Source organism: Aquila chrysaetos, chromosome 22, assembly GCF_900496995.4.
Source record: "Aquila chrysaetos chrysaetos chromosome 22, bAquChr1.4, whole genome shotgun sequence".
NCBI classification, from domain to species: domain Eukaryota; kingdom Metazoa; phylum Chordata; class Aves; order Accipitriformes; family Accipitridae; genus Aquila; species Aquila chrysaetos.
This window is the reverse complement of record NC_044025.1, coordinates 20,975,256-20,990,501: the sequence shown is the minus strand read 5'-3', so window position 1 is coordinate 20,990,501 and position 15,246 is coordinate 20,975,256. Positions and strand designations below refer to the sequence as shown.

The window sequence follows — 15,246 nt, the reverse complement described above, 5'->3', positions numbered from 1 at the left end:
ATATAACCCACAGTCACTAATTCCACCGCTTAGACCGAGTTAAAAATGCAGGGCACATGCTAGACACCCATTAAAAATTAAAATGTTAAATTGTATTCTTCAACAAACTGCTGGGATTCAGAGTAAGAAACAGCCCTGATTAAAGATTAAGGACGGAGAGCTTATAAAACACTAATTACCACTGTACTTACAGTGAATTTGGCCTGTTGGGTTTAATTACTTCTAGTTCAAGATCACTTGAGTTCAGGCTGGGCTGGGGAGCGCTGTTGGAGTTGAGGAAGCTGTTTACGTTTGAAGAGATGACGGATTCCAAGCTGGAGTTGATGATACTGTTCCTGTTCTCCTCTAAAAAAATCAAAACCCAAGAATCGTTAGCCATCACACACAGCTGCCATTGCATACAAAATAAAGAGCATACTGCTGCAAAGGCATCAAGCGTTCCTAGTAGTAATCCTTGCCCTAATGCAAATAGGGCAGCAGCTTCCCAGATCTCAGAAGACAGGCAGTTAGTTTACAGAGATATTATACAATAAACTATAAGGAATACCAGGTGCTCTTTTTTTTTTCCTTTAAGATGCAGCTATGTTTTAAATTAATACCTTTTTTAGTAAGAAAATACTCATTTTTCTCAAGGCATTAATATTTTATATTCCCAAAGACATCCACAGTACTACACAAACTGAAAAAAATTAAAATGCAAACTACATACAGGAATGCATTTCTCTGTGACTGAAATCAGCTGCCAAGGGTCTGAGCATTTGTATGACAGAGTAGGACAACATTTTAGAACAAGAAAAGGACAGATCACCCCGAAGTTTATCTCAGCAAAAAATGCTTCAGCCTAGGACTTGACGTCAACTACTATCGATCTTTCCTGGCCAGGTCTATAAGGAGAAAGGGGACGGGGCCTCCGCTCCATTTCAGCTCAGCTCTTCTGAAAAACAGAGCAGCTGTGGGTCAGAAACTTGGCTTTATATCTGATCCAAAATAGTGCCTCATGCCCGCTCCTGCTGTAGTGCCGGCTGTACTGCGTTGGGGAAATGCTGGCACTGCTCTGCTGACAATCTGGAGGTTTCTTAAGAGTTTCTTGTTTCCCCGATCATATCCTGTTAAAAGATTTCCCCCTTATTTGTGTAACTTCAGCAGTGAGGAGTGAAAATATTATGCATCCCAAACCCACATCCGCAGCATGGGCTCCCTCCTCAGCTCTACGCCGATTACCTAAAATCACATTAATTCATTTTCGTAAGATGCCTTTTCCGTATAAGCAGTAATTGTAATTGTGAGAAGCAATTATCATTACTGATGGCATGGAAAGCAGCCCTGTTGCAGAGAATTGTTACTTCTGTGTTGACGTTTTCCTGAAAAATAGGCATCTGCTGGAAAACATAATGAGTCCTACTTCAATGATAAATCTTTCAAAAATTATTTTTCCAGTACACACTAATATGAACAAATTACTACCAAAAAGCACATAGAAATAGGGAACCCCTTATACTCAATCCCTTTAAATTGTACACCTCTGCTTGTGTTAGAAGGAGAACGTGTGATATTCATCCATATGCTGTACACATTTAAAGAAGGATAAAAGAGTGCAAGAAGAACTCCTGGGATATATGAAAAGTTAATCCTGAACATACAGCAGAAAGAAACCGCCTGTATTTCTGTAACATAGCTTGGCAGCAGCATTGTCTCAGGCGCAGACGAGCATGGTGTTGTGGCAAGTCTTTGCCACCACTTCAAAGAGAAAAGTCCACATTAGCAAAAGGTTTGTGGATGCCAGGGGGAAGAGCCGGGTCTAATGCTCCTTGTCACACTCCTTCGCTAGAGCTGCTGCATTTTCCTGGTACCTGGACAAAATCAGCGCCTACATGGCAGCAAGACAGGGCTAAAACTTGGTTTAGCTCAGGTTGCGCTTGTCTTTCAGAGATTAGCCAAAGCCAAAGATGTGTTAATTATGTTGATACATGTCAACACGTTCCTGAAATTGCATTTCATTAATCTTGATCTCCAATAAGCCCCCAAGGGAACAAGCAGCACATACGCCTCTCTGTCCCCAACTTTGTTCCTCCAGTGTGCCTAATAGGATTTTTTGCCCAGCCATGGTTTCCAACTCGCCACCGTCTGACGTGCCAAAAGGAAAATACGAACTATCTCGTCAGCTTTGAGCCATACAGTGGCTCAAACAACAAGCCATGCTTTCCCTAAGCCATCAGAAAACCTCGTAACAAGAGCGATTTCCCCAGAGTGCCCAATTTAAAGACATTTATTGGCCCATGCTTTACGCCCAGCACCGGCAGCAGGTGATCAGTTTGGTGCTGGAGCCGCAATTCAGCCGGAGGCTGCGGGTGTCGCACAGCGGGACCGGCTGACGGAGGAGAGCGCACCAAGTCCGGCCGGAGCCAGGGCAGGTCCTCTGATACGAAGCTACGAGCTGGCAAAAGCCCCCCTGGACTCAGAAGGCATAAGCACTTTGTGATGAAAAAGATTATCCATGCAGAAGATAAAAAGAGGCACAAGTGAAGAAAAGCAGAGCGCTGACCTCCACAAATATTGACAGGCAGACGCGGGAGCCAGCAGATGAAATAAGAGAGAAATTAAGCTGCCTAAGGATCTAAAAAACCCCAAAGGCCAATCCAAATCACTCCTCGATTTTTGCATCTGCCCGAACAGGTTTTAAGCAGTGCCATGACAGACCACCGCCGATGCGTATAAAGAAGGCCAAGCCCAGGGTTGGCCCACACTGAGCCCCACTGGACTCAACGGCCGTACCGGAGGCTGTGAGGAGCACGGATCTGAGCCGATGGAGTGTGGTCTAACGCTACATCTTATTATCTCCAAACATTTTCTGCTGAAGGCTGAAGTCCAAAAATAAGCTCCGTAAGCCTAACAAATCAGTGTCAATTGTCTGCCTAATCTCAGAGCTAGCTACCAGCCAATATTGAATTAAAGTCCCTATCAGTCAAGAAACTGGAAGTGTTTCATCTAAAGAGGAAGGGAGATGAAGGGCAGAATCTGAAACTCCTGTTTCGTTTTGTTTCCTCCTTTTGAAAGGCTGATACTGTATTTTGCTTCATGTTTTTAAAAGCTTATGTGAAGGATTCTTTGCTGTGAGATGTAATTTGGTCTTACAAGAGCAGAACCGCCCATCACCTAAAGCGTGTTTCTTCTCCACCACACAGAAGGCAGAAGAGCCGCTTTGCAAACCGCCGGCACAGCCGGGTGCGAGGGGGGTCACAGCCGGCCACGCTCTCGTTGCAGACCACCGGCATCCCCCTCGCAGGACAGCCCCAGCCCCTGCTGCTGGCCCCAGCTCCTGGCTGCGTCTCTTCTCTGCTGGCACCGTGGCCCATTCTCATCGCTGAGAGAGCTACTGTCAATAAACCAAACCAGCAACTTCTCTCCAAGAGCCCCAGAACTACCTTCCTGGAAAGGAAGGGCTTAAGGGAGAGCTGCTCTTGGACATTTTTTGCAGTCCTCCCTTCGCTAAACAACAAACTCTCCCATCGCTGAACTGCTCAGCCAGCGCAAGTTCCCTCTCTTCCAGCTCAAGAACCAGCAACACATCAAAGTGAATTTGAGTTTGAGTTTTCACCACTTACCCAAACCCTTGTGAACCTTAATGAAAAGTAAGTCGGGCAGAGCCGCAGGAGCCTCACCAAAGCCTCCGGCTTCTCCGGGCTCTCCTCCAGCAAACACCACACACACCTTGCCAGAGAGCAGAGCAGCAGCTTCTGGCTGATGACCTGATCTAGGGCACTTTGGTGAAAGTTATCCACAGGGACCACAGAGGTGATGACAAAAGCACTGTGCATAACAAAATACAAGCAAAGTCCCAAAACACTGTTTATAATGAAGAACTAACAAGGAACAAAATGGTGCATTTGCTGTGTTAATGACACTGGTTTCACAATATGCACTCAGTCTCAGTTCCTGGGTCAGTTGTGGACAAAAATGTGAATGTTTAGCAACGAAATAATCACTATAATTAGCTAATCTGCTCTCTTGCATGATCCTGTCTGTTGAACATTATAATTTTGGACTTACACACAGCTTTGTATAATGAATTTTAGTGAAAATATGAGAAGGATATTTGACTTCAATGAACAGATTTCAAGTAATGACAAATTCACTGTCCCACTTAACTTCTTACGGTCAAATTGCTCTCAGTCTTAAAAAATATGCACTCCGTTTCTATTTTGAACATCTCTAGCTTCAATTTCCAGCTATTAGATCTTATTATGTCTTTGTTTCATAGAGGAATGACTGCTGTGGCATGCGTTCAGTGCTCCTGTTGTGTTTGGGGCTCCTCTGAACCGTCTTTACCTCTTCCAATACATCTTTTGAAGCACGAGCACCAAAGTGACCACGTACTTCAGGGCTCCCTGTCCCTCGCCCCCCAGACAGCCACCTGCAAAGGAAAGAGGGGCTTCCACCAAAGCCGGGTGCAGCCAGCGCTCTGCAGCGGGGAGGCTGCTGAAGGTGCCAGCTGTTTCTGTGTCACAGCGGAGATATTTCTGTGTCACAGCTCAGGACATGATGCAGATGTGGCACTCCGCTCGGCTTCAGCTGCTGTCCAAGCCCTCACGCTTCAGCCTGACTTAGAGCTTTGGCCCGTATCCGGACCGGTAAGAAAGGAAACCTCACGTTATTCCTCAACTGACATGTGCAGCAGGGATGGCATACGTTGAATAAAATGGTAGTGGCTTCCCATAGACACAGGAGATTACAGACTGTCAGGTGGAAAGTTGAGAAAACATTGCTTCTTGTGGCAATAAATAAATGCGGAAATAAATAAATGAACTCAGTTCCTCTTCTAGGCAAGGGGAGGATGGTACACGAAGGCTCTGGCAGCCAGGTGACTCTAGAATCTAACAAGCAACTGCTTAGTTAGCAGTAAATAAATTACTTAGGCTGAAATTTTTCAAAAGCAGCTTTTGATATTTGAGGCTCCACTGAGAGTCGTGCGATACGCTATTTCCAGAGCACGCTTTGGTGCTACCACTGCTTCCTTAAACCCACGTGTATCATTATGACATCCTCCGAAATGAGCGTGCCTGATAATTAATGGTAACTCAATCAGAGGCAGACAAGCCCACATGTTTTGAGAGTCAGCAAAGTACACAGCAACCACTCCGTGCACCCGGCAGTTTTAAGTCCTGGGGAGACGGGTTTACTCCCACCTTCCCCTGCCCCTCGCTCTCCGCACTCACCCACCTGCCCAAGCAAAGCAAGTCGAGCTCCTGAGCACTTGCTCTGCTCACCAGGTTACTCTCCTGCTCTTTTAGCAAACTGGGACAGTTCCCTGTGCAACTGGCCAGTTCCAGGAGCAGCCCGAGGCAAGGGTTGGGAGCGCATGGCCAGGAGGAACCGGAGAGCTGGGAATTGGGCTTATGCTGTAACGTGAAGCAACAGCCTGAGCAGACACATCTCTGCCACCCTATGAGTAGGGATGGGGCACTGACTCTTTCACCTAAATATCTGGAGTATCAATCAGTGACAGAAATGGAAAGATGATCTTCAACATTTTTAAACTGCCATAGCACATAATCCTCAGAAAAATGCAGAACCTCCTGGCTGAGTTTTCGAGTCTGTAAAAGGCAAAGTGCCTCAGGGCATCCAAAAAGGGTCACCTTTTGGAGATGCAGGTGGGTCTCCACCCTTGCCCCATGTGTTGCGCCCTGCATGCAGGAGCGCGTCTCGGCAGCTGATGTTGGCGAGGACGGGGGTCAAAGAACATGAGAACAGGAATGTGCAGGGACTGTCAGGTGGGGAAGGGACAGCAACACTTTATACTGTGCTAATGCAGCCTCTTTTCAAGCCCCTGGCTAAGGGCTTGGAAGCCAGGCAATCTTCACACTCCCTATCAATGTGGCAGTAGAGGAAACTGAAGCCTGACCCTGTTATGGGAATCGTCTCTTCCACTGACACCAGTAAAATTGCATGGGAATGGCATGGGAATTACAATCCATTAGTCACGATTAGGGCAAAAACTTTGTCAAGTGGGAAAGCCGGGAGCTGCGGTTCGGCACACTTACGCTTCTCGTTGGGCTGTGCTGTGTGGAAGAGCGTCAGTGGTCTCTCACTGCAGGAGGGAGGCTTCGAGTCCGTGCTCTTCTTGCGAGATAGCAGCAGCTGCGAGTTTGATGGCGGAGTCTCTGGCACCGTGTTAAATATCTGTTAAAAATAATAAACAAGTTGTTCTTTGGCATCACCTCTTCGAACAGAACAGCTGTCTACCTGCCTGGCCTGCACTGCTCTGCGACCGCTCTGCAGAGCAGCGTCTAAGGAAGACATGCATTCAACAAGGCGACATTTTGGGTACAATTTCCTAAATTCTGCATTCCCAGCCTGTCTGCACTCCTTTTCTCTAATCTTCACCCAAGATGCGTGTTGCAAGATGGGAAGAACCCCGACACTCTGGCACTCTGCTGAGTTTTCGAGGGTGCGTGGTGCCTCAGGGGGTGATGACGAGACAAATCGGTGTGTCCCCACGCACGCTTACCCGCAGTGCAGCCCTCGGCACCCTCGCACCCACCGATGCCGACCAGCTTGGGAAAGTCTCCGCGACTTCCAGCCACAGCTGTCAGAAAACCGAGTAATCACATTTTTCTCAAGGGGATGGAATTTTAAAACTGCACAAACCTAAAGTGCAGCAGCTTTGTTTGTTGTTGATGTTTGGTTATTTATTGTTTCTTTTCCGGAACCCCAGGCTCAGACAACAGCAGCGTTGCCTCAAGACCAGCTCTCTCAAGGCTTCCCTTCGCTAGAGTATATTAAACACCACCCCTCAGTGTCTTTCCCTGCTCTACCTGCCGCTGCCAGACAGCTGACCAGCACTGCCGGGGGTGACCAAGAGGAAAACCGTATTTCAGAGGCAGCTCGCTGCCCGCCGCAGCACTGGGGTGACTCCTCCGGAGCAGGCAGCCGTCGCCGCTGGTCACCGGCAGCCCTTGCCTTGCAGAAAGCCATTGTATGCCACCTGCCAGCAAGGGGGACCGGCTGCCAGCAGTTAATTGGTTTGTTTCATGGAACAACAACAAAATCCTCACACACACACATAAACCCTCCGTGCCAATTTGTACAAATAAACGCTAAAGAGCCAAGATGCATCAGCCAAAAATTTTAATGTCGCATCTCTCCCCAAAAGCGTGAAGAGGTGGGTGTGAAGGGCAGTACTGACGGCCCTCGGAGAGGAACTAATGAACCGTCCTCAATGAATCAAACACCTCGCGGCTAAGGACATCGCTCCCCAACCTCTCTATTCGCAGGGACTCGCTGCCCGGGCTCAGGTTTGGCTTCGGAGCCCGCAGACGGGGTGAGGCGCAGGAGGCAGCGATGAATCACCGTGCAAAGCTCCTGCGCGCACGGCGGGCCCCGGCCCCGGCCCCGACCAAGTGAGCAGTTGAATCCGACTGTGCATAGTCGGGCATGCTGTGAAACAGATGGATGGATTATGGAGTCCTACTGCAACCCTTCCTGGAGAGCTCTGCTGAGCTCATTCACACATTCCTCCTGGGCTTATGGATTAGCGGAGGGAGAAGCAGCCCATGCCACGCTTTCTGCATGCGGCACCGCTCGTTTTCACCCCACGCACGCCTGCCCGCAGCCGTTCCCACCTCCGAAGCGGCTGTTTCCCAGGCTCCCCACAGGAGTTTGGGGGCCAGTGGCTCGCCAGCCTCCCACAGGGCTGCCGCACCCCGCTCCCTGCACCCACCAGCCCTCCCCAGCACCCCGAGGGCCCTCCCCAGCACAGGCACCGGCGCTCAGCCCAGCTCGCAGGTCCCGCTTAGAAGGGCTATTCGTAGCGCATTGCTTACCATGCTAAAACGCTACACAGCTGCACATGCTTCAGGTGCCTGTCCCGGCTGCTGGGACCCGAGCCGTGAGCCCTTCGCTCTGCGTGCTAAATACAGCTTCTCTGGGGCAGGATCCTCAGCATGGGCGGGGGGGCAAAATCGGTACCAGGGGCACCTTGCCTGCCCTGCGCTCCGTTGCCCATACCTGGCACAGCCACTGCCTGCTTTAACATGCTCTTGCTTTCAAATTGCTTTTCAATAGTAAATTCTAATTGGGAACTACAATGAAATATATAAATCAAGCAAGATAAAAGTATTGATTTATGAATTGCATTTTATGCAATGATTTCCCACAGCACACCTGAAAATAAACTTGCAGGTTTTCGCCTCCTTTTTTTGGTCTTTAATAAGAGAAGATATATATACTCTTAAATTATGAACTCAGTGACTAAAACCAGCCCCAGCTCATAAGGAGGCTGCATTTTTAAATGCAGCTGGGATGCCATTATGAAACAATTTTACTAAAAAGCTTCAGCACCTGACATCTTGCACACTCCAACTTACCATAACCAACTTCGTATTTCAGTTAAAATGCCTCCTCAGCCCCAATATCCGCACTGCGGATGCCCCTGCACTGCACCCTCGTGCCGCACGCTCCCCGGCCGCTCTCGCGGAGGCAGGGAGACGCGCAGGCAGCGCAGGAGGCAGGGGGCAGGCAGCCTGCGCCCACACGCAGCCCACCATCTCCTCCCGCCCGCCCTTCCCACCGCAGGCTCCGATGTGCTCGTGCTCCACTCGAGCCCTTGGGTTTACAGCCGGCGCTTCAGGCACTGACACAACTGCAACCTAAGGACTCAGTAAATACACTTCTGGCTACCTTGTACACTTCTTTTAGCAAGCCACAACCTCTTCCATGAGCACCCTTCGCCCCTCGAGCAGCGAGCTCCCCAGAGGAACACCCGCTGCCCCAGTGGCACGGCCGGCAGCCCACGCTGCAGCAGGACCGAGAGCCGCGGCTCTGGCCGGCACGCCGTGGCGACGACAGCGTGACACGGCCTCCTGATGAAGCAGAAACACCGGTGTTTCTCCAAGATGGTCCTCACCCACGGATCTCCTCGGTGTCCCGAGCCCGCTACGGCATCTCCACCAAGACAAAGGCAGAGAGGGGGGAGCAGAAGCAACGTGGAGGCGGAGGCAGGACTATTAAAAGCCGCTCTCTCTACCACCTCTGAGCACAAAGCACACGGGCTGAATTTAGCCGCTCACAATGGAGAAAAGTCAATTAACAGCTACATTTAAAAAAGCACAACGCTGATTTTGAAGGTCTAAGGAGAGACGCCAAGAACTGCAAGATAAATAGCTCACTGTAGATGCGACTTTGCCATAATTGTGCACCAGGAAACGGCACAGATCTCTTCAGCAGCACAGGAAACCGGCACTGCTGGACCAAAACTTCCTACTCCATCTCCCTCAGCTGAGACATCGCTTGCACAAAACCCCCACTCTTCTTCACAGGAAAGTTTCTCAGGTTTGTTTCATTTTTTAATTTAACAAGAATAGCCGAGACATGCTCCTCACTACGCAAACCTGTGTTACAGCTCTCCCAGTCACAGAGCCCAATTAATGGGGAGAGAGAGACAGTTTAATAGCCAGAGTGGGAGAGAAGCAGCCAGGATTCATAAATCACATTTACAGCCGTACCGTGCTCGCTCGCTCAGCCTGATGCAGGCGGCAATTTCGTGGCTCCACACCTTCTCCCCTGTCTGCAAAACGGCAAAGACCCGGCAGCACCTCATCTCAGATGTTAGTTTAGAGGCTTTTTTAAACCTCTCTCCCACCTCTGAATGAAACACATCCAGGTCCTGCTACATCCTTTATCCTGCACCTCTTCCAGAGACACCGGCCATGGCCCCATCACCAGCACTGAGGACCGAGGGTGCCCCCCCAGCACCGACGGCTGCTCTGTGCAAGGAGAGGGATAAGGCACGCGCGCTTCCCATGGGTTTCGGAGGAATTGCTCCCTGCTGCCAGGCCGCCCACGCTTGCACTGGGGGTGCTGGTGGGGCCAGGGATGGTGTCCCCCCCGTCAGAGCCCTCCTTCCCTTCCCACACCCTGGCACGCACTGGAGGACCTCCTCGTGCTTGGTGCTAATTACCCCATTATGCCCATTTTATTACAAGGAAGGTGAAAACCAGACGGATTAGGTATCCTGCCCAAATCAGAGGGATGCGATATAACAGCATATAAAGGTCCACCCCCTGGTCTCTGCTCCGGCCAACAGCTTGGTGTATTCCCATGCACAAAGCTGCATCTGCACTCGCTCAAGGAACTTGGAGAATAAGAAGCTGTCGTGACGTTCAAAATGTCGGTGGTACTAAGTCTTATACAAGGACCACCTAAAACTGCCAACAGCATCACTAAAAATTTCAGCTAATTACAGAAAAGAATAAAAAGAAGATGAGGTGCTAAGGGCTTTGACTTTAGTATTAGTCCTTACCATTTACTGAGGTTAGTGTTCGCGTATCTGTGATTCCCTGCATAAACTAGTCTCCTACTTGTCATCAATACTGGCTGCATTAACATTTCACCTGGTCAATCTTTTGTCTGGAGGGAACATCATCAAGACAGTAAATCGATCTCTTAATTTTGTAACACTTCAGAACAATGGTCTTTTCCAGAGAGCTATAAAATTTAAGCTTTGGAAGAGAAAATGGATGGACATCCGCAATTGTCAGATGTAATAATAATTCAATATTACTTTTGGCTAACATTTAATTTTTAAGTCAGAAATACGGTCTTAAATGGCAATCACTTGAGTAACCAGGCATACAACACAGCATCCTTATTTTTTTTTTGCACAGGATACATTCTTGGTTTGCCTGTCATGGCAACATCCAGAGCCATAGGAGAAGAATCATTTTATCCATTTAGTTATATATCATCAGGATATATTTTATAAAACATTACCTTAATGTATTGTATTCACAAACATACACAGAAAAGGCTGAGAATCGCTAATGGATATATCTTATTAAGTAGCAATTTGACATTTTGTTGGTTTGTTGGGTAGCGCTGGGCAGTTGAGAGCTGGGCACATTGCTTCCACTCAGCTTTCTCAGGGTTCCTGTTTGCTGCATTGGAACATCTGGCAGGCAAATGGAGCCATCGTCCCCTCCTCCCCAAGCCCCAATTCTACACTCATCCCAACGCTATTCTACATTTCCAGAAGATCTGGTGCCAGTATAACCCATGGGAGATCACCCAAAGTGCAGCAGTTCCCAGTGACAGCAGAGACCTTCTCGAGGAGAACATGTCTGAGAAGCTTTAAAAACTGTCTCAGAGTTTACTGCTGCTATTGCGAGTATAACAAACAATTTGGATCCAAGACCTGGAAACCTGTTAAATCTCCAGAAACAATTTAACTTTTTGGATTACACACAGCGTTTAATGGTCTGTGTCAGACGCTCTGGCAACATAGAGAAAACCATAATTTACCAGTCATTTCGGGAACCTTCAGAAAGTCCCTGTTTTGCTGACTACGACTCCAAACTGCACATCGCTCCCAAGGCGCATCGGAAACATTGCGCGTGCAGGGCACACGTTAATCCAGAGGTACCGCCAAAGGGAGCGCAAGTTCGTGTTAACGAGTGAAGGCACGGGACCATCAGCGCCGTATCCTGCAGCATCCTTCTCTGATACTTTCATGGCTTCGGGACAAATGTTTTTCCCAAGGGGTAATCTCACGTGGAAGATGAGCCAAATCTCAGGTGGGGTGACTGAAAATGCAGGCAGGTGAGCAGGGAACGCTGACTAACCCCCCTGAAACGCTCTCCACTGCCCTGGCAATCAGATAAGCCCACTGAAGCAACCTTGTAAACAAGCTGCCAGCAGTTATTCAGACCAAGAGATGTCATCACCAAGCTTGCTTTTATTTCTTTGGCTACACAATGACAACAGTAATTTTGACAGGAGAGGCATTCCACTTACCTGGGGGAAATATAATGTAATACCAGACAGTTGCTGATTGCCAGGAACCATTCAAATCAATTACATTTTCCCTGCGAATGTACTTAATCATAAACAGTGTCTGTGAGTCACCGATGTAAAACAATATAAAGCACCAGCAGCACAAGCGCAGGCAACGTGCATATTGCTAATCACCCACGGCAGCTCCTGTGGGGAACCTTCAACGAGCTCGAATCAATTCAAATTAAGAAATACACTGAAACGAAACAATCCTAAAGCGGGAGCTGAACCGGCACTAACACTGCATTTAAAACATTTTCCTCTCCCGGAGTCACCTCTTCCTATCTCCCTCCTTCCCGGGATCTTTTCCCAAGAGCCCTGGAGAGACAGGGACACAGGTTCGCAGGCGTTTCACTCATAGCCTCCTTGTGCGAAGTGGCAGCCGCAGCCGGCCCCGGCCCCGTGAGCCCCGTGAGCTCCGCGAGGGCAGCTCGGCACCCTGCAACTTCAGCCCTTGCTGCACCCGGGCACCCCAGGCAGCAGGTACACCCACCCGCAGAATCAACTGGTGACAAATGTATGTAGCCAACTTGCAGATTCACCCTTCTGCTGGTGCCGTAAATTACTTCTAAGGAGGGGGAACCACTGAAGTGCCAGGACCCCCTGGCATAGGAGCTGTAATTTGGCTGGTGAGCAGAGATGAGCCCTGCAGCCCACCCAGATGCGATCATTGCAGAAATCTGTCATCGATTCCTCCACAGATGCCAGCTGACGGAGGGCTCGGCTGCCACAGCAAGCGACTAGATTCAGGCAGAAAAAAATCAATGTCTAAAGATGTGTTTCTATAAGGGCCCATGAGGGAAGGGCTCCATAAAGCACAGCGAGGGAAAGGGAGATAAAACACGCTCGCAGCGACGCCGTGCTGCTCGTGACGCAGGCGGCACAGCCAAAGAGCTCATCACCACCAGGGAGAGGTGGTGAATGCTTCCCTGTACCAACACAGAGATGACAGACGGACAGAGGTGACCATCAAAGGCCGACATGAGGTTTCATGCCAGTTCCTCCATGCAGGACCAAGGCTGGGGGAGCCTGGCTTTGCTCACAACTGCAGGTTCATCACCTCTGCTTGCACATCCCTCTGCACAGCAGCTCATCATTAAGCCACCATTGCCATTACATTCCATGCAGAAGAGAAGAAAATAGCTCTTATGTCCTAAATAAATACCATGGCCTTTATGTGCCTGTGGAAGCAATTTCTCCAAGAACATACAACAACGGACGCTGTCCCCCCATCCCCACCGGCTGCGCACTTGATGCCCCTTTGCAGCCCCACACAGCCATGCCCCGGTACTGCTGCCCACACCGCCCGTACCAGAGGCTCAGCTTTGCACCTTAACCTGCAAGAAACCCATTCAAGACATCTACAAGCAAAGCTCCACGCCAGAGCCGCGATGCCACCCTGCCACGGCAGCCCCGGCTGGGGGCAAGCCTGCCTCTACTTCTTTCTTTGCAGCCTGAATGCACAAATTAGTTATTTCTTTCCAACCAAAACCAGGCGAACAAAAGATCGTAATCAGGGAACTGTTTGAATTTAGAAGAAAATGGCATTTTTTTAGCACTGCCGTTTGCATGCAGCCACCCCACGTGGCCAGCTGGGAGAGACAGCCAGCACCACGGCCCCACCGAGCTGCCTCTGCTCCACCGGCAGACAAGAACACCCTTACAGCGGACAAACACAAATGCATCATAATTTAGGAGATCAGCTTTGTGGATAAAGCCAGTACTTGAATAAACACGGATTTAGTCAGAAAAGCAGGAAGCCAGCCTAGGCGTGCATCTCACACTGTTTCTTTTAGCGCTCATCTCTCTTGAAACTAAGGACAAATTCTTATTAAGCAATGGAAAGGGGAAAGAAAGGGGGATTTCTTTAACGGAGACACGGCCATGCCGAGACACACCAAGATGACCATAAAAAAGGCTGGTTACCAGCTGCGCTGGTTACACGACTACAGCCTAAGAACTGTCAGTTTTGGAGCCTCTACACCATATCCCGAGTTGTGTCCATCGCTGGTCGGAACGCCTGGGAGGTACCAGGTGCCGTTCTGCCCGGCACAACCCCACTGCCTGCAGCATAGCCGCCTCCGCTGGTGCTGCTGCCCACGGGGAGCAAAGGGGGCCCTGGGAGAGGGGGCTGCAGTTTGCAAAGAGAGACAAATTCATTTCCACAAATTAACTGCACTGAAAGAAGCAAGTAAAGCCATTACCTTCTCATGGTTTTCTATTAAAATTTCAATCACAATGTTCTGAAACTTGATGTCCATAATGGCAGCGACTGTTTCCTCTTGAGGTCGAAGCAGTGTTGGCCCAAATACCACACCCAGATTAGCAACAGTCATCAGGTTCTGCTTGTGATTATTTGCAACTCTGGAGGAAAAAAAAAAAAGTAGGTGATAGAACTAATCCGCATGGAAACCCCCTCCCTGCCTCATGGCTGGCACAAAGCTTACAATGCTGTTTACATTTTTTACACTCCTGGTGAGCTCCTTGAAGGCTCAGCCATGTGGAAAAGTACAAATTTAACTATTGTGTTACTAGAGACCTTTCAGCCTCAGCGAATTGACTAATCCCATAAAACCCCAACACTACGCTGGCCACTGAGTCTCATGTTGCAAACCACTCCCAGGAAAACATCTTGAATCATTAATGCTTAAAACCCTTCTAAAAACAAATTGTTGGACCTCTGACACACGCTGCTCTCCAACTGAATGAGTGACCTAATACGTTCCAAAATCCAACTCCTTCTCACCCATTTAAGCTTTTGCCTGCACCAGAGGTCAGCCCCATCCAGCCCAACCACATCAGGCTGGAAGGCGAAGATCGGGCTCTACCCCCGGACCCACGTGCACGCACACGCGTCCTTCTCCACCCCGCCAAGGAATCCGCGCGACATGGACACCGGCTCTCCCAGGGATCCACTGACACCTGAGCCTTCCTCCCTGTCGTCTCCATCTATTTTTACGTTCGCAAGTATTGCAGCCCAGTGGGAGCAGATCAGTTCAGCAAAGTGAAACAGCTCGGGCTGGGGACCTGGTACCGTGGCTCGTGTTACTTTGGAGGGGGGGTTACTTTGGAGTAGCTCCGGTCTGGCCCCTGACCTTAGTGGTGCAAAGCACCAGCAGCCCTAATGGGGCACATCCTCTGCCCCGGCTCAGCCCCAGAGACCCCGCCGCCACGCACCGAGGGCACGCCGCAATGCGGGACGCAGCCCGGAGGTCCCTGGGCTGCGTCCGACTGCGGGTGCCAGGGCACCCGGGGTGCTCGGCCGCTCTGCGGCGAACGCCTGGTTGAGGCACGGACCAACCTCGCCGAGTACCACGGACTCCGCCTGAGACACGTGCTGGAGTCGCACAACGACGGTAACGCGATGACACGTGCGCGGGTGACGCAACGAGGACCTGCGGTGGGAGCCCTGCAGCCCTG

At 49.8% G+C, this 15,246-nt stretch overlaps 1 protein-coding gene across 2 annotated transcripts in view; it reads right to left on the bottom strand.

Moving 5' to 3' along the window:
- Positions 1-15,246, bottom strand: part of ARHGAP26 (Rho GTPase activating protein 26) — a 155,695-nt gene that overhangs the window by 35,844 nt on the left and 104,605 nt on the right. For both annotated transcript variants that reach the window (XM_029997869.2, XM_029997867.2), the window contains exons 18-20: positions 14,031-14,190; positions 6,039-6,177; positions 192-345 (exon numbers count right to left, since the gene is read on the bottom strand). In XM_029997869.2, coding sequence (XP_029853729.1) covers positions 192-345; positions 6,039-6,177; positions 14,031-14,190 — 453 coding nt within the window. The remainder of the gene's footprint in view (positions 1-191; positions 346-6,038; positions 6,178-14,030; positions 14,191-15,246) is intronic.